The following is a 19,023-nucleotide window of genomic DNA, read 5'->3' on the forward strand; positions in this document are numbered from 1 at the left end:
ATCACCTTACAATTCAACCATTAATATTCACACTTTCATACAAGTTTATTCTAATACATAACATGTCAATTACAATCATAAACCACATGTTTACATTCAAACCCAATTTACAAACCACATAAAAAAAATCAATATCATTTAAGCCCATTAGTCATTCAACTTTCCTATTTCATTCAAGCCCATAAACCAATTAATCCATCCATTTGAGTACAAAAATAAAAGAGAAGGAAAAATAACAATAAAGTAGGCAATATGGATAGCTACATAGCAGTAATGTGTTTCACTTAGCAGAATTTGCACCCATATACATGGCACATGATGGTCTTAGCAAATTGTAACAAGATCTTATATATTCAGCATATGCAATTGCATTCCATTACAACCACATACAAGGTTTTCAATCAAAAATTAGAATAATCCACAATCCAATTCCAAACAGCCAATGGTCCAGCTTGCAACAAGTCCCTAGCTCAAATTCATCCCTTCATGGCCAATCCAACTCCAAGCTATTGACCACAAAACCTCTAGCATGCTTCCTGCATAATACACAGAAAAAACCAATTAACTTCACCTGCAAAATTTATATAACAAGGAACAAAACCACCTCACACTCTAAACAAAGCCCACACCAGCCGGAAATGCAAACTGCAATGAAAACCGGCCGCAACCAAAACGCTGCAAAGCCAGTCGCGTATCGGCGAACTCAATCCGGTTCGAGCCGAAACCGCAGCTATCAAGCAAAGCTGCATCGCAACGCAAGAACAACTAACCTGTAACAGAATGGGAGAGGGGTTAACAAAATCACAACCGAAAATCCTAATAAATCATAACAAAAAATGAAGGAGCTTCAAATAAAGCCTCATAACAGAAGCATGAGAAAGCGTGAAGTATGTAACCAAACTTTTTCAACCGCCTTCAAAAACAGATGTGCAGCGAATCCCATAACAGAATTCTTAACAGAACTCTCAACCGAATCAACAACCGCTTCAACCAACCACCGTTGAACCTCAACCTTCATACCTTCCATTCCCAACTCCCATTGCTACAAAAAGCTTCAACAAACTTCAATTCATAAAAAAAATGAGAACCACCTTCATAAGAGGATAAAACCCTCCTCAAAACAGAATTTCCGGCATAAAAAGACTTCAACCATCTTCTGCTCCTAACAACTCCATCACCCTCTTCTGCTCCCTCTCCAGGATCTGGACCATCATTCACAACTCTTCAAAACCATCCTCCATCACTTCTCCTCCAACGGAAGCCAATCCCTTAACCTCCTTCTAATGCCATAATCACCCTTCATCAACCGCTGCACCCTTTTCTTCACCCTCATCATCATTCAGAAAAACCACCAAGCCTCACCCCTAACCGCCATCAACTGAAGAGATGGGATTTCTGCACTCAACGATCCAATACTATTTTTTTCCACTCAATTTCAGGTGTAAACCAAACGTGAAAAATTAGTTTTTCCCATTATTTCTCAATCTGCTTATTTTCCACTCATCCATAATAATGCAAACCAAATAAATAATGAAGAGACTTATAAATAACATCTGCAATCTACAATATTTCAGCATATGGCAACAAACACCTAAAGAATAGGTAAATTTACATAAATCTTATGGTGTCAGCCGGGGTCCAGATCTGTGTCAGAAAAACATTTCTCCTTATATTTACATAAATCTTCAAGGTAAATTTAATTTACCTTCATGCAGTGATCACATAATAAGAAGAGAATTCTGCAAAATCAATCAATTAGTTGATACTTGATAATAATTGGCACTACCAGTAGTCCCTACAAGAGCACAAGCCATCACGAAAATGATGGAACCGATTAGTGTCTCTAACAATGATTTCCCTCTTCACAACCAACGACACATATTTTATTGCTGAGTGGCAATCACCACAAACCCTGATATTCTTCATTATACGTATAGTGGATCCTGGTGAAGTATTCAAAAGGGCAAAAGCAAGAGCCAACTTCTCACTATGATACTGCAAATTCAATTCTTTCTCTTGTTGATCTACAAAGAGATGTACATGACTTGTATCAGGAACATAACCAATCCCTTTAATTTTCTGATTTAGCTTTTCCCACATTTCATAAACCTTGTCTTTATCTGGAAGAGAAATGTCATTTGCAACAAAGACATGGACGGAATTCTCAATCTCAACCCAACTACAAGCTGGTTCCTTCTTCAACCCACTATCCTTCATCATCTTTCTCACATTTGCAACATCCTTCCACCTACCAGCAGAGGCATAAATATTGGAAAGCAATGTATGTGTTCCAGAATAAAAAGGGTCAAGCTCTAAAACCTTTTGAGCGGCGTAAGCACCCATTTCCATATTTTTATGCATTTTAGATGCACCAAGCAAAGCTCCCCAGATAGTTGCAGTTGGTTCGATTGGCATTTCTTCAATGAAACTCTTAGCTTGATCAAGAAGACCGGCTCGACCAAGAAGATCGACAAACGTCGTGTAGTGTGAGACTTTTGGTTCAATGCCATACTTCTTCATCAACTCAAAATAATATTTACCCTCATCTAAAAGTCCAGCATGGCTACAAGCAGTCAGAACAGAAAGGAATGTTATATCATTGGGTTCAATCTCAACCCACAACATCATCTTTTCAAAAAGATCCACAGCTTCCTTTCCTAACCCATGCTGAGCATACCCTATGAGCATGGAATTGCAAGAAACAACGTCAACCTTGAACAACCGATCAAAAACCTTCTTCGCATCCCAAATGTTTCCCGACTTTGCGTACATGTGAAGAAGCGTGTTCCCCACATAACCAACTAACTTCTTTCCTGACTTCATCATATGTGCATGAAGCCATTTCCCTTGCTCCAAAGACCCTGTACTCGAAGAAGAACACAAAAGAGCCGAATAAGTAAAATCTGTTGCTCCATAATTCTCCCTTTGCATCTTCACAAATAAAGCCAAAGCCTCCTCTCCTTCACCTTTCCTTGCATAGCCAGATATCAAAGCATTCCAAGAAACTTCATTCTTACTCTCAAGCTCGTCAAAAACCAATTGTGCTTCCCTTAAGTACCCACACCTGGCATACATATCCACAAGCGAACTCCCCACAAACACATTCGATTGAAACCCATACTTCCAACAACACCCATGAATTTGCTTCCCATCAATATAACTCTGTATAAACCCACAACTCTTCACCAAACTCGACAACGTAAACTCATTCGGTTTCGATCCATCACGTATCATCTCAGGAAACAAAACAAGCGCACTAGTAGCATGCTCATTCTGCGAATACCCAGTGATCATCGAAGTCCAACTCACCACATCTTTCAAACTCATTTCATCAAACACTTGGCGGGCAATTTCTAAACTTCCACATTTTGCATACATAAACAAAACCGAATTTTGAATAACTAAATCATTCTTAAGCTCGGAATTAAGGATATGGGCATGAACTAATTTTCCTTGTTTGAGTTTCCCTAACATTGTGCATCTCTTTAACAGCTTGTTGTAAATGGTTCGGTCCGGTTCGAGTGAACCATTGTCGATGAGGTCTAGAACATGAAGACCGGTTGAGGTGAAACTTGGACGAAGGAGGTTTGTGTCGTCTATGATGTAATGTGAGATGTTCCATTTGTTGTCGTTATCCTCTGTTGCGGATTGCCAGAGCGTGCGGAAGATTGTAGAAACTGCAATGAATGAAAAAAGTTAGTTAGTGAAAGAAAAAGGAATGAAAATGTGTTATTGAGAAATTGAGAAATGTGGAACTTACGTGGCGGGGTTGATGATTTGAAGTGTGTGGAGAAATGAGAGAGTGATGAAATTTGTTTGCATTGGAACATTACCCCCCAACAAACGATGCAGTTGCGCTAGTGCAGAGGTGGAGGAGAACGAACTGCGAATGGAGAAGAGGCGGCGGAATCACGGCGGGACTGGGCGGATCTTGGAAGCAGTGGGGAGGCGGAGGAAACACGTAAGAGTTTAGGACGGGTGGATTGGTAGTTTAAGTTTTTAGTTGAAGATTTTTTGGTAGATTAACTAATTAATCACTAAGGGAAATCATCATAAATTTATCTAGAGTTAGAAAAAAGAAATGAGAAAATAAGGTTGGCCATATAAGTGTGTTTTTTATGGTTGAAAGGTTAAATCAAAATGTCCATAATTTAATGGTGAATTGATCGTGTAATTTTGATATTGATGTTCTAGTTTGGTACGGGGAGAAAATGTTGAACCAATAATGATTTAAAGTATAATATTTTGCAATTTAATTTTAATAATTACATGGTAAAAGAATAATTTTATTGTTTAACATATGTTATTTGGGTAGATTAATTATAATAAGATTCTTTATAAATTATTTTCTAAAAAGAGTAAAGTTCATTCTATAAATGATTATTTGATTTGGACGAATTTAGAAGATTTTATCTAGCTAGTGAATATAACCATTTTGATAATGTATTGTTGAAGAAACCTCTAAGAGTGTGTAATGGGGATTGTCTCTTATACTTGTTGGTACAAGTTGTCACCGGTCAAGCTCATGAAGTCAATAATATTAATTCTCTTGAAGATGATCAAGTTTCTATCCCCCTTGAGTGTGTTCCTCTGGCAACCATCAAGAAAGTATATTCTCAAAAAGAAGAAATTTAGTTTTTTTTCTCAATCTCAAACGTTTAAATTGAGAAACAATTAAGTAATAGTACATAAAATACAAGTGGTACAAATTTTGTATGACAAAATGTAAAATACATTATGCGACAAGATCCTCTACAGACGTCACGTACAGGAAATAATATGTTGCAATAGTGCAAGACCTTAATAGCTCATTTACATGAAAATAAAAATCATCTGACGATCATCTAAAAAGAAGCTATATAAAGTCTCAACTTCTCACTACTATATTTATGAAACATAAGAAAAATGTTAAGACACTCTTGTGAATAACATTTGAGATGATTAACTTGAGAAGAAAATAAAAGAAATTTCAAATAAGCAAGTGATTTCAATGTAATACACTTTATGTCTAAAGATATAAAAATCATTTATAATTGTGTCAATCGTACTTTACATTCTTTATTGAGCGATATTGTATAAACGCTTTGTCATTTACTCAGTAATCTTATTGTAATCCTCAAAAGAATAAGTGTTAGTTACAATGTTTTTAGGATATAGATATCTAGTTAAAATTAATTCTTTGTGGTTGAAAAAAAAGAAGATATAAGTCAGTTAGACCATGAGAAATCTTAGTGATTTTGTAATTGATTTGATAGTTAAAATCTCTATATGTGAGAAGATTGAACGTAACCTCGAGTTAAAGGGGCGAAACAAGATAAACTCTGGGTATTAATCTCCCTTCCCTTATTTCTTTATCTTTCCGCATTTTTTATTATTGAACTTTAATTAAACATTCACAACAATTTTAATCGTTTAACACAATTCTACTACTACAAAAACCATTTTTCACCTCGATTGAGAAATGAATTTTATCTCAGTTGAGTAATCGAGGTAACATAAGGTATCATGGAAAGTACATCATTTTTCTCCTCGGGTCATTGGTCGAGGTGAAAAACTAGAAACGAGCTATTTTCTCCCCTGGTTGGATGGTTTAACTAAGGGGAAATTACTCATTTTCCCCTCAGTTGAGACAGTTAACCGATGAGAAATCTATATGGTGAGAACTTAATTTCATAAAAGTCATCTTATTTACCTTGTTCTGAACCATATATTTAACAATATAGAGTAAACCAATCCCTCGATAAACATATAGCATTTTAAATTGATTTAGAAAGTAATAATCTAAAAAGTTAAGTTATATTTGAAAAACAACTTACATTAATCAATGTATTTCGAGTTTCCTACAACGCATCATTCATCTCTTGCTCTTTAATATTTAGAATTTGTTTCAATGCTTCTATTTTTTCAATCAACACTTTTTTCCAAGGTAGTCAAAATCGAGATCCTATGCGGGATCAAAGAGGGGTCACAAGTTTGTGAATCGGAGTATCGTAATACGGATCGTAAGATCTTACAAATTTCATAAACTGATATATATTGATATAAAAAAATATAATTTAGTACACAGAATTCAAATCACACTCAAATTAAAGAGAAAAAAATTTAAAAGGTGTATGTATATACAAAAGGGAAAGGCGCTCAAGGGGTGTGTAGTCAATGTGAATAAGAAAAAAAAAAGAATGATACAAGAATATTTAAACTTTAAAATTTTAAAGTACCTGAGTAGAATATGGAATACAAAATATCTTATTGTATTAAATAGATAGGTGGTTCAGAGAATAATAGATTTAATGCAATGTTTTAAAAACTGGACCGGAGATCGAACCGGTGAAACTTACGATTTAAAGTTTAATTGGTTCAATCGGTTAAACCTACGGTCGAGCCGTTTATTAAATAAACTAATAATATAAAAATAAATTTCATAAATATGTCACACATAATCATATATTCACAAATAAATATTTCAAAAAATCATTAACAATTTAATACAACAATATCGATAATACATATAATAACATAACATAACATAGTTTTACACTTCATTTCAACATTCATTTAAGAATTTGACCAAATTAAAAAATTACAATAAACTAAGTTAAACTAATTCAAACTAAAATTAAAATAATAGAATATAATAACTAAAATAAAGTTCAAATAATTAAGAATACTTAAACTAAATAAGATAAAATACGAAAAATAAATAATATAATATACTTCCTTAAACAAAAAAAATTATTTGAATTGAACTACGACAAATAAATCTTAATTGACAACAACAAACAATATTGACTTGAACGAAAATTAATATTGAGTTGGACATTGTGACTATGTTTGAAAGAGACGGAGTGATGATAATGGAGTGTGGTTGAAAGAAAAACTATAATGGAGTGACAAAACTTAGAAGTTTGTATGGTTGTAAAAAAATACGGATTTTTTTTTTGTGATTGAGAATGTATGTTAAGTTTTGATATTAACATATTAAAATTTATTTAAAAATTTAAAAAATGGTCAATTTGATGAATTTTTTTGAATCGGAAGGTTTTACAAAACCGGTTCCGATTCTTTGATTCGAATGGTTTTGGACAGTTCAATCTATTTTTTCTAGTTTTATTCCGGTTTTGACTCACTAGCGGTATTGAAAGATTGATCCAACCTGATTCATCTCCGATTCTTGGTCCAACCGGTTGAACCGACTGATTCGGTCCAATTTTTAAAACATTGGTTTAATGGCTATATTGGGAAGTTTCAAAAAAGCTACGAGTGTATTAGAAAATTTTTAAGAAATTAATTGGAATTTTATTGGAATTGAGTGTGAGAAATAAATGTTGCATAGGTTCACCAATAAAAAAATCATATTTCAAAAGCTTTAAAACTGAAATGGAAGAAGTGGAGATCCAATCGCTCTAACCGTTTTGGCACTGCGATCCCACTGTTCCCACCTAAATTCGAGTTTTTGCCTTCACAAAATCGCCAAGCCTATCAAAGATCATAAAATCATTAGATCCTACAAGTAGGATCATGATTTTGACTATCATGCTTCCTCCTCCATTAATTTAAATATGAATATTATATCAAATTTGTTGACAAATTCTAAATCTTTCTTATCACCATCATCATTTTCGACGCTCTTGAACACATTTAATGACGCTTTAAGTTGTTAAAGCTCAAATTCTAAGTTTTGTTGCATTCTTAGGTGTTTTTCAAACTCAATGGTTTTTGCATGTATTTGTTTATGGTATAAAAATAATAAATGTTAGATCAAATTCCATTTTAACAAGCATGCATTGAAACAAATAATTTTAGCAATTTTAAAAGGAGGGATTATGTTAAGGAACCAACCTTGAAATATTTTTCTGCTCTTGCAATTCATCGTTAAGAATGGTGTTGTACTTCATGCAAATGCTTTCAGTATCACTATTTTCATTACGTTTACTTCGTGTTTCAGCACTTTGCATCCGAGAGAAATCGTTATGGTATTCACGTTTTGATTGACTGGTGAGAGTTTCACGCTGATAATTATTTTATGTACAAAAATTTTTCCCTCGGTTGAATGGTTGAACTGAAGGAAAATTATATTTATATTTAATTTTAAAAAAATGTTGTATTTATTATTACTTCAAAATTAAAAAAAAAAAAAATATATATATATATATATATATATATATATATATATATATATATATATATATATATATATATATATATATATATATATATATATATATATATATATAAGAAGTCATTCTCCCCCTTGGAAGTACAAGTGAGGGGAAATCTTATTCATTTTAAACTTAAATATAAAAAAAGTAAGGCGCCATTTAAAAATACAAAAACATTGTTGATGGGAATCAAACCCATATTCATTGACATTTTTTCCACTCAGTCGAATAGAACTACCAAGGAGAAATTATATTTATTTTTTATTTAAAAGTAAATAAAAAGAAGCAAAGTATTATATTAATTATTGATTTTAAAATAAGAAAATGGATGTCACTTTTTCTCTCGGCTGGAAGATCTAATATTTGGGAAATCTTATTATTTTTAATTTAAAAATAAATAAGAAAGCAATGCGCTATTTGAAGATAAGAAAAACACTCAAATTCATGACTATTTTTACTTTTCCCCTTGGTTGGACGGTCCAACCGAGAGAAAATCATTTTTTAAATGTCTAATTTAAAAGGTTTCACTTTGGGACCAATGCTCAACTAAGGTAAAAAAATAGAAAATCTATATTTTTTGTGTGTTCAAACTAGGGGTGTCAAATGGGCTTGCCCGCCCCATTTAGGCCCACCCTGCAAAAGCCCTCAAAAAACGGGGCAGGACGGGCATAATGTAGGTGTGGGTATAAAACCTTAGGCCGCCCCGCACAAAAGTGCGGGCGGGGCGAGGCTTGCCCGCAGACACTGCATCTTTTATGCCTAAGAATGCATAAAATTATGTTAATACTCAGGTCTGCAAAAACCCACAAAAAGACATGGTGGGGCATAAGGATGGGAATTTGGTCCATCCTTAGTGAGCACCCACAAAAATACCCACAATGTGTAGGGTAAAAACCCGTAAAAATGGATACACGCATGGACTTGTGTAATTACCCACTAAAATAAGCGAGTATTGGACATCTTAGTACCCAACATGTCTCATACTCGCACACTATGTATATTTATATATTTTAATTTATTTTATTTTATAAAAACTTATGTCTGTCAATTTTTAAAAAACACTTCAATGTTAAATCATTACGTATTTAATATATGTGTTTGTTTATTTCATAATTCGACAAAATATTTTTTGAAAACTTTTTAATGTTCTTAAAAACTTAAAATGATATGATATTTTATAATTGATCTATTTATTTTTATTAGAAATGCGGGTAATAAGTACTGATACTTACATACCCACAGGGCACAGACACAAATGCTAAAGTTGGTGCCCAAGCGGGTATGGGCTCAGGTACAAGGGTTTTTTCCATCAACGGGTATGATGATGGATACTATATTATCCTGCCCAAATCCCGCCAATTTCCATCCCTAGTGGGGTGGGGCATACAATTAAATAATGAGAGTCTAAATCCTTGGTCTGCCCCATACCAAAGTGCGGGAAAAACGGACATGCTCAACGGACTAAGCCCGTTTTGCCACCCATAGTTCAAATCATATTTCTTATGATTTTCAAATCTTCACGAGGCACCTACAAACATTTTAATGCTCAAGACAGTGGTGATAGAAAGTGAGAGGTATTTATAGTCAAAATAGTGTGAACCTTGATGTGTCCCCTTACTTAGTTTTTATAATAAAATTTTAGGGTTTTAAGGATCTAGAAATTTTTTGCTTTGGATAGTTATTCATCGTTATAAGTACAAATACATCAACTGAGGATACTTTAAAGAGAAGAAAATAGATCCTTATTACACTTAAAACAAACTTAGACAAGAATAAAAGAAAATGGTAGAACAAGCAAATAAAAAGAGGCAAGAATGCACCTTTGAACCTGAAGACTTGGTTCTTTTGCGCCTGAAACCATATCGATAGGCCATTGTGCAGAAATGAGTCTCACAAAAGCTTTCTCAATTCTATTTAAGACCATTTAAGTTAGAGCTCCCACCGACTTCAAAAATCCAGTATGTTGTTCATGTATCTCAACTAAGGAGATATCATGAACGAATCCGGAATCAAATTTGAGGGAGGACATTCTGATTTTAGAAGATTTTTTAAAACAAAATAGAGAAGGCTTAGTTATTATGGAGGAAAAAGAGGGCTTAGTAGATGAAATAAAAGAAGAGAATTTTTGAAGTTCAAAGGAAATATGGGAAGCTAAGGAAATTATGGAGACTTTAACAAGTTTTCAAGACCATACCTTTATAAAAGCCAATGTTTTTGTTGCACAAGAAAAATACAACACACTTGATTTTCCACCGTCTGATGCCCAACGAATCCCTATTACCTCATCTAAATCGTCCATGTGGCAACTACAACCCCTACGCACTGACACTGCGGCAAGTAACCCTTTTGTACCACTTACTAACTTTACCAAAAATCCAGATGTTCCCATTAATCCTTTTGTCCCAATTGCAACGACTAGTTAACATCTTCCACTGCCACATCTTTCCCTTTTCCCACACATATTGTTAATTCCTCCCACACTTTTATATCCCAAAATACTGCCACACAAAAAAGCATCAAAACATGGCCCAATGCATGTGAACACAATACCGACCCCCACCTCATAGCTGACACACATCCCACTTGTGCTCCTCTTTGACAGCGACCCTTCCATGCCAACTGAACCCTCCTCACATGGGTATATCCCTTTTACTATTTTCCCTAAATAAAAAAAAATTAAACTACCCTATCCTTTTTCCACACTTCTATTTGTGCCAACACTCTTTCCACCATCCATAGCACTCCACGTCGCTAATTTCCCACACTAACTATCAACTCTTCAGCTTTTCTAAAACTAAACCAAACATCCAATATCCACAATACCACTTTCTCTTTCCAATGTCCTCTTTCCAGCGTTACTATTACAACCAAGCCCACCATCAATTCTCATACAACTTTGCTAATTTGACACCAGTTTTCAATACACCATACATATCATCAAAGAAAATTTATCTTATACACAGACCAATGTAAAATAAATTATTAAAAAACAAAATTAGTATGTATTTTATAGTCAACTATGGTGTGGGTGTTAAAACTGATGTCAACATATTTTTTCTCATTCCCATAATACTTCCCCACCAGTATCACACAGTAACCATGATCTAATTCCTCAACCAACCAAATCGCGCCACGTCACTCATCCTCATCCATTCTTCCTTATAATGACACCCCTCTTATTTCGGACACTACAAATGAGCTTTCTTTGACCCATAACCTTGGGGACAAAGTTTCTTTTGGACCAGAAAGTAGTGATAAAAGACCTACAAGAATTATTAAAAAACCATTTTGGTTGAAAGATTATGTTCCTAAATAGACTCTTATTGTTAGTATTATTATTTTAATTCCTCACAGTGGCTTTAGGACCATTAGTTTATTTTAATTCCTCTAAGCAGCTTAGACCCATTTGTTTAGACCCATTACGTTTGACCTAGTATTTATAATGTAATGGTTGACATGAATGAGATATGAACATTTAAAATTATATTTTATTTGTGTTGACAATGGAGGATCCCATACAGAAAAGCTTAAGAATGCACATAAAGTGTGCAGCAGAATGTAAAGAAGAAGAAGAAGGAAAAATACTGTTGTATTGATTGATATTGGAAGTAGATACAATGGTGCTATATATACACAAGTAGTAACCAATCTAAGCCTGCCACCTAAGCTAACAGAAATACATTATATATACAAAGCTATATACAGATCAAGAATACAAGTATGAACAAAGGATGTATAATCCAATATGCCCCCTCAAGTTGGACTGTGGATAGTGCAGAGTCCTAACTTGGAAAGGATAGAGGAAAAAGCAGGAGAATGCAAAGGCTTTGTGAAAACATCTGCTAGCTGGTCATTGGTGGAAACAGGAAGCAAGTGGATGAGCCTGGAAACGATTTTCTCTCGAATCACATGGCAATCAAGCTCAATGTGTTTACTTCTTTCATGGAATGTAGGGTTATGCGCAAGGTAAATGGCAGATTTGCTATCGCAATATACAGATGCAGGCTGTGAAAACTGTACCATTAGGTCATTAAAGAGAAATTGCAGCCATTGAATCTCACAAGTGAGAGAAGCTAAGGCTCTGTATTCAGCTTCTGTGGATGATCTGGACACAGTATTCTGCTTCTTGGACTTCCAGCATAACAAAGAATTACCAAGAATAACACAAAAGCCAGTGATGGATTTTCTTGTGGTAGGACATCTAGCCCAGTCAGAATCAGCAAAGGCACATAGTTTGAGAGGACTAGAGGCTGAAAGAAGTATACCTTTGGCTGGAGAGCTCTTCAAAAACCTTAGAACTTTAGTTGCAGCCTGATAGTGTGGAACAAGTGGCTTAGATACAAATTGACTCAAGTGCTGCACTGCAAAAGATATATCAGGCCTAGTGTTGGTGAGATAGATTAACCTGCCAATCAACTTTCTGTAGGAGGTAGGATCAGGCAAAAGTTCACCATCAGTAGGAGAAAGCTTGAGATTGGGATCAAAGGGAATAGAAGAAGGCTTGGCTGCTAGAAAACCTGTATCTTCCAAAAGCTCAAGAGTGTATTTTCTCTGGTTCATGAAAATACCTTTTGAAGATCTAGCAATCTCAAAACCCAAAAAGAACCTGAGCTGGCCAAGGTCTTTAATCCTGAACTTATCATCAAGTATGTGTTTAACATGATGAATCTCCTGTAAAGAATTGCCGGTTAACACAATATCGTCGACATAGACAAGGATGGCAGTGAAAGTATCCTTGGTAGATTTAACATAGAGAGAATGATCAGCCTGTGATTGAGTATACCCCAGAGAGATTAAGAAGGTTGACAGTTTTGAGTACCACTGTCTACTGGCCTGTTTGAGACCATATAAAGACTTTTGTAATTTGCATACCGGAGATGGAACAGTTGAAGTGAGACCAGGAGGGAGTGTCATATATACCTCTTCATGTAAGTCACCATGAAGGAAGGCATTATTAACATCCAACTGTTCCATATGCCAGCCCTTTATTGCACCAACAGATAACAAAACTCTTACTGTGGTGATTTTGGCTACAGGAGAAAAGGTGTCAAAGTAATCTACACCTTCCATTTGAGTGTATCCCTTAGCTACCAGCCTAGCTTTATACCTCTCAATAGAACCATCAGCCTTATATTTGATTTTGTATACCCACCTGCAGCCTATGGGAGTTTTTCCTGGTGGAAGTTCAACAACCTCCCATGTCTGGTTTTCTGCAAGAGCCTGTAGTTCAATATTCATGGCTTGTTTCCAACAATCACTCTTAATAGCTTGAGTATATGTTTTAGGTTCAGTGTTAGATGAAATAGAGAAACAAAAATGCTTATATGCAGGAGAGCAATTGTTATATGTAAGCACAGAAGATAAAGGATAAAGGACATGGGAATGAGGTTTTGAGAGAGAGGAGTAACAATGATAATCCTTTAGATATTGGGGAGGGTGAGATGACCTAGAAGACTGTCTTAATGGAACAAAGTTGTTATCTGCAGAGGATTGGGGAATTAAACCAGTAGAGGAAGAACCATTGGATAAAAGAGTGTTATGTTCTAATGTATGCTCAGAATGAGTACTAGGTTCTGGAAAAGGTACAACAGGTAGGCTAGGGGTATAGCTGTTGGAGGGGACAGAGTTATCGGGAGAAGAAGTATCAAAAGGTACAGAAGAATCAGAATTATGGTGGTTGAAATCAGGAGAGGAGTTGGCATAGTCATTAGTGGATATGGACACATCAGAGGATAAAGACAGATCGGTACTGGATTGAGTGTGAGGTATGGGAAAAGGTAGGTCATCTAAGTTTTGGCTTGGTGAGGGATCTGCAGGACTATTATCAGAATGAGCAGAGTTATGCTTAAAGGGAATTGTGTTTTCATAGAAGACAACATTCCTTGAGACAAAAATATCATGGTTATGGAGGTCATATAAAATGTAGCCTTTTGTACCATCTCTATAACCAAGGAAAATACATTTTCTAGCTCTAGAGTCAAATTTTGCTCTGTGAGCTTGGAGTGTGGTGGCATAGCACAAACATCCAAAGACCTTAAGATGGATAATGGAGGGAGGTTTACTGAATAGAATTTCATAAGGACATTTTGATTTGAGTAGGGGTGAAGGTAGTCTGTTGATTATGTGGACAGCATGTTGGATGCAGAAGTTCCACAAGTTTAAAGGGATGTTTGAATGAAAAAATAAGGACCTAGCAACATTAAGTATGTGCTGGTGTTTTCTTTCCACCACTCCATTTTGTTGGGGTGTTTCGACACAAGTCCTTTGATGAATAATTCCTTGGGATAAAAGGAGATCTGCAAGAGCTATGAACTCAGTCCCATTGTCAGATCTTAGGCATTTGAGTGTGGTATGAAATTGGGTTTTAATGTATGCTATGAATTGGATAAGGCTTTTTCTGGTTTGGTCTTTGGTTTTGAGGAAAATAACCCATGTGTGCCTACTGTAATCATCAACAAGAGTGAGAAAGTATTTATGTCCTAAGGTAGAAACAGTGGAGAAAGGTCCCCACAAATCAGCATGCAAAATATCAAAAGGAGCAGAAGAACATGAAGTGCTATTAGGAAAAGATAACTTTCTTTGTTTAGCAAAGTGACAAGAGTCACAAGGAACAACATCTTTATTACAAGGAATGAAAGGAAAAATTTTAGAAATCGCTTGTAAACCTGTATTGGATAAATGGCCTAATCTTAAGTGCCAAAGAGTACAAGAATTTAAAGCAATAGAAGGATTTGTGGATTGATGAGCTGTGGATTGGTGACTTGTGGAGTCAAGGACATATAGTCCTCTTTGCAGGCTAGCTATACCAATCAGAACCTTGGAATGAGTCTGCATGATATGACAGTTGTTAGCAGTGAATTGAACTAGGCATTTATTGCTATCTATCAATTTAGCAACAGAGATGAGGTTGACATGAAAACTTGGAATATAAAGAACATTGTGTAGAGTTAAGGATGGAGAAATGTCAATAGTACCAGAAATGGATGCTATAACTTGGGAGCCATTTGGCAGACTAACAGGAATAGGGACTATATTTTTGTATTGAGTAAAGAAATCAAAATTGAAAGTAAAGTGATCAGTAGCACCTGTATCTAAGATCCAAAGATTAGGGTTCTTACCATTCATGTTGGAGGCATGAGAATTCATAACAAAAGGGGATGTGGAGACAGAATTAACTGTGGAATTAAGTTTGGATTGTTGGAGTAAAGCCAGAATATTGTTGTACTGCTCCTGAGTAAAACCAAAAGCAGAAGGTGTTGAACCCTGAGGAGAAGCTTCTGTAGCACTGTTAGCCGTGGTAGTTGCCGGAATCTTGCCTTTGTTCTTAAAACCTGGAGGATAGCCATGCTTTTGAAAACACGTTTCCACTGTGTGATTAGTTCTTCCACAGTGAGTGCAGATCCTGTTGGTTCCTTTGGAGCCGTGATAACCCTGATTCTTGACTTTGTAATTAGTGTTACCCTGTTTGGCAGCATAGTTTCCTTCAGTAGTCTGGACTTGTAAGGCAACTGTTTCCTCAGCAGTGCTAGCAGAATGATTATCGCCATTGATGGAGCTATGCATCTCTCTTTCTTGTTGTATAACAAGTGAGAATGCGTAATTGATATCAGGAAGTGGATTCATCATCATTATTTGTGATTTGGAATGAGTAAATTTTTCAGATAATCCTTTCAGAAACCGTATAACGTAATCTTGCTCTCTGTATTTCTTGATGGAAGCTATGGCACCACAAGAACACTGAATAGCGCAAGAACAGAACGGTATCGGTCGATAGTTCTCCAACTCATCCCACATGACCTTAAGCTGAGTGAAATAGTTTGATACATCGAGAGTACCTTGACGAAGCTTGTAGAGATCCTCTTGAATGTCTGAAATGCGGAAGATATCGCCATGTGAAAACCGAATCTGCAGATTCTTCCAAACTCCTGCGGCACTATCAATCCATAAAACCGATTTGGCAATCGATTCGGAGATTGAACGCTGAATCCATGCAAGAACCATTGTATTGCATCTAATCCATGGCGCGTACAATGGATCTGAAACTGGGGGTTTGGTTAGGGATCCATCAATAAACTTGTCCTTGTTTTTGGAGATTAGGGCGATTTGCATAGAACGCGCCCAAACGTGATAGTTCTTATCGTTGAGTAGCGGAGTAACAAGAACAAGAGCTGGATTTTCATTTGGATGGAGGTAGTAAGGGTTTGCAGAATTGGTTGAAAAATCGGCATAGCTCTGGTTTGCCATTGAAGCTAAATCAAGAACGGAGAAGAAAGACAATCGCGAACAGAGATGAAAAGAAACGCGAATAGCAAAAAAAAAAAGCAATGGCTACCAGAGCATTGTATGCTCTGATACCATGTTGACAATGGAGGATCCCATACAGAAAAGCTTAAGAATGCACATAAAGTGTGCAGCAGAATGTAAAGAAGAAGAAGAAGGAAAAATACTGTTGTATTGATTGATATTGGAAGTAGATACAATGGTGCTATATATACACAAGTAGTAACCAATCTAAGCCTGCCACCTAAGCTAACAGAAATACATTATATATACAAAGCTATATACAGATCAAGAATACAAGTATGAACAAAGGATGTATAATCCAATAATTTGTTTTTTATTTTTAGTTTCTCTTAAATCTAATGGTGAAACCCTAATTTGGGGAGTAACTGCAGAACCCACATATCATAATTCTTCTTTGTCTAGTATGAGTTTCTCAAAGAGATCGACATACATGATGTCGTAGAAGCTCCCTCCTTGAGTCAAAGTTCTTGGTACTGTATGATTCACCACTTTGGCGTTTATCACCAACAAAAGTACTTTGTTATAAACTCCGTCCACTTCCTCTTTATCTCAAAATCCAATGATTGGTCTCTCATCTTCCCGTTTTTTCTTTTTGTCGTTCATTTGTGAGATGTAACTTGCAAGAATGAGTGAATTACATTGGCTATGGCGCATAAACAAGCTTATATAAATGCTTTTCACACTAGATCCAAAGGCTAATAATGAGTAAATAGTCTAAATCTAGCTGACGAAGGTCTACATGTTTATCGTTCTACTGCAAGAGTATTCTGAATTGTACCTAAGATTAAATCGATCTTATTAAATTGTTTGACCGACCCGAAAAAGAGATAAGATAACAACTTATTATAATCTCTCCGCTCATTATTATAAATAAATAAAACCTTAAATCTTGATGATTATTATAAGCAAAATTCCATAACTTTTAAAGTAATCAAGGCATACTAGTACATCCTTGGTTTTATTAAAAATATTTAATGTTGATAATTTATTCATAAAATATAGCTAAATATATTATTATAATAAATTATACTTTTGATTGAACATGAAAAAAAAATATTTACACTGACAATTTTTAATAAACATAAAAATTAATATATATTTTTTATAATTGTGGATGTGATAAAATTGAATAGGCAAATCTCAAAATTAACATCAAAAGATGAGCGGAGCCAAACATGTTTCGCAGTTTCGACCAAATATTTGAAGACGTGATTATCAAAATGAATTTAATTGAAATACACTGACAGTGTAAAAGGATTTTACACCGTCAGTTAATCCTATGCGTTGTATATTGAAATAAGTTTGACTTTTATTTTAAAAACCTATAAAGTTATGCAAACGGATAATAGTGATGAATCGACAATGTAAATCTTTTTACACTGACAATGTATAGTAATTAATCCCTATTAAAATTGTTGTTTTTTTACTATCAGATTTATTATCATTTTTAAAAATAGAATATAATATTAATTACTCTTTATCTTAATTTTAGAATTTATTTGGGTCCTTTAATTAAAAAAATATCACTCTTCAAAATATACTATGTTAGTATTTTTTATCAAATTAACGACAAATTTAATTATTAAATTTTGAATTTTTTTATTGTCAATTAAATAAAAATAATTAATATAATATTTTTGAAGAGATAAAAGACTAATATAATTTTATTTAAGTTAAAAACCAAAATGAGATTGTTTTTAAATAATCATGTTTTTCAAATTAAATCCCTAAATATTTTTTTTAAAAGTACCAAAATAACCACATTTCCAAACTAATGTGTCAGTTGATTGGCGCATCCATTTAACCTTAAGAGGAGGCGTCATTGGAGCTGACGCATGCTTCCAATTACCATGCATGTATGCACCATGCCTCTTGGTGCATGCATGTGATGCATTGGCGCATACATACATTACATAGTGTATACGCCAATGCATCTGGCACATGCACCTTTAATTTTTTTTATTTAATTTTAAATGTTAATTTAACAATTAAAAAAAAATATTTAAAAAAATTATATTTATGTTATAATAAAAATTACATATAATTGACCAAATATTCAATGACCGACCCGATTGAAATGTTCCCATGTTCCACATCTAGGTGCGTTAGTCTGTCTTCGAGGTCTCCCATAATTTTCCTGAGGTGTTTGGGGTCTTTGAGTGCTGACATGATCCAATGGTGGTTGGTGTGAAGGTCTGATGGAAGGTCCAACAGTATTTGATTGATGTGTTATCATTTGTTCCCAATAGTTGTGGGGTTCTCGCCAATGACGCTTCTGTAATTGAGTTCGGTGTCCATGTTATCGTAGTTGGGTCGATGTGGTTGGGTGAATTGTGGACAGTATAGTTGCCCTAATTAGGACATTGAATCGATTTGGAAACGAAGCAATGATTTTTGGGGTGTACTATAGTTAAATAATGGTTGTGTGTTGTGGTGATGGGATGTTTGAGTGGTCATTGGTGAAGGGATACAATGGCATGAATTATATGAATCATTTGGGTTATAGACTGTTGTGTTGGCTGTGTATGGTTGTTGGTGGGTAGGGTTTGATTCTTGGTTT

At 34.9% G+C, this 19,023-nt stretch overlaps 1 protein-coding gene across 4 annotated transcripts; it reads right to left on the reverse strand.

Moving 5' to 3' along the window:
- Window positions 1–12: 12 nt before the first annotated feature.
- On the reverse strand, window positions 13–4,085 carry LOC127092656 (pentatricopeptide repeat-containing protein At3g24000, mitochondrial). Of its 4 annotated transcripts, none has more exons than XR_007792248.1 (3): window positions 3,761–4,085; window positions 1,706–3,677; window positions 13–536 (listed from the first exon to the last, which is right to left on the reverse strand). XR_007792248.1 is itself a non-coding variant. In XM_051031545.1 (2 exons), exons 1-2 carry the CDS (start codon window positions 3,828–3,830, stop codon window positions 1,783–1,785), a joined length of 1,965 nt encoding a protein of 654 aa, XP_050887502.1. In that variant the 5' UTR covers window positions 3,831–4,085; the 3' UTR covers window positions 13–1,782. The 4 variants fall into 4 exon arrangements, 1 of the variants encoding a protein (XP_050887502.1); XR_007792247.1 differs by having other exon boundaries at window positions 13–770; XR_007792246.1 differs by having other exon boundaries at window positions 630–3,677.
- Between the last annotated feature and the right edge of the window lie 14,938 nt (window positions 4,086–19,023).

The sequence above is a fragment of the Lathyrus oleraceus genome, chromosome 6 (genome assembly GCF_024323335.1).
Source record: "Lathyrus oleraceus cultivar Zhongwan6 chromosome 6, CAAS_Psat_ZW6_1.0, whole genome shotgun sequence".
Lineage (NCBI taxonomy): Eukaryota > Viridiplantae > Streptophyta > Magnoliopsida > Fabales > Fabaceae > Lathyrus > Lathyrus oleraceus.

Excerpts from the sequence above, each read along its gene's own strand:
- LOC127092656 (XM_051031545.1), bottom strand. The coding sequence starts at position 3,830 with ATGTTCCAATGCAAACAAATTTCATCACTCTCTCATTTCTCCACACAC. Across the intron at positions 3,678-3,760 it reads CAAATCATCAACCCCGCCAC|TTTCTACAATCTTCCGCACG; the intron begins GTAAGTTCCACA and ends CATTCATTGCAG.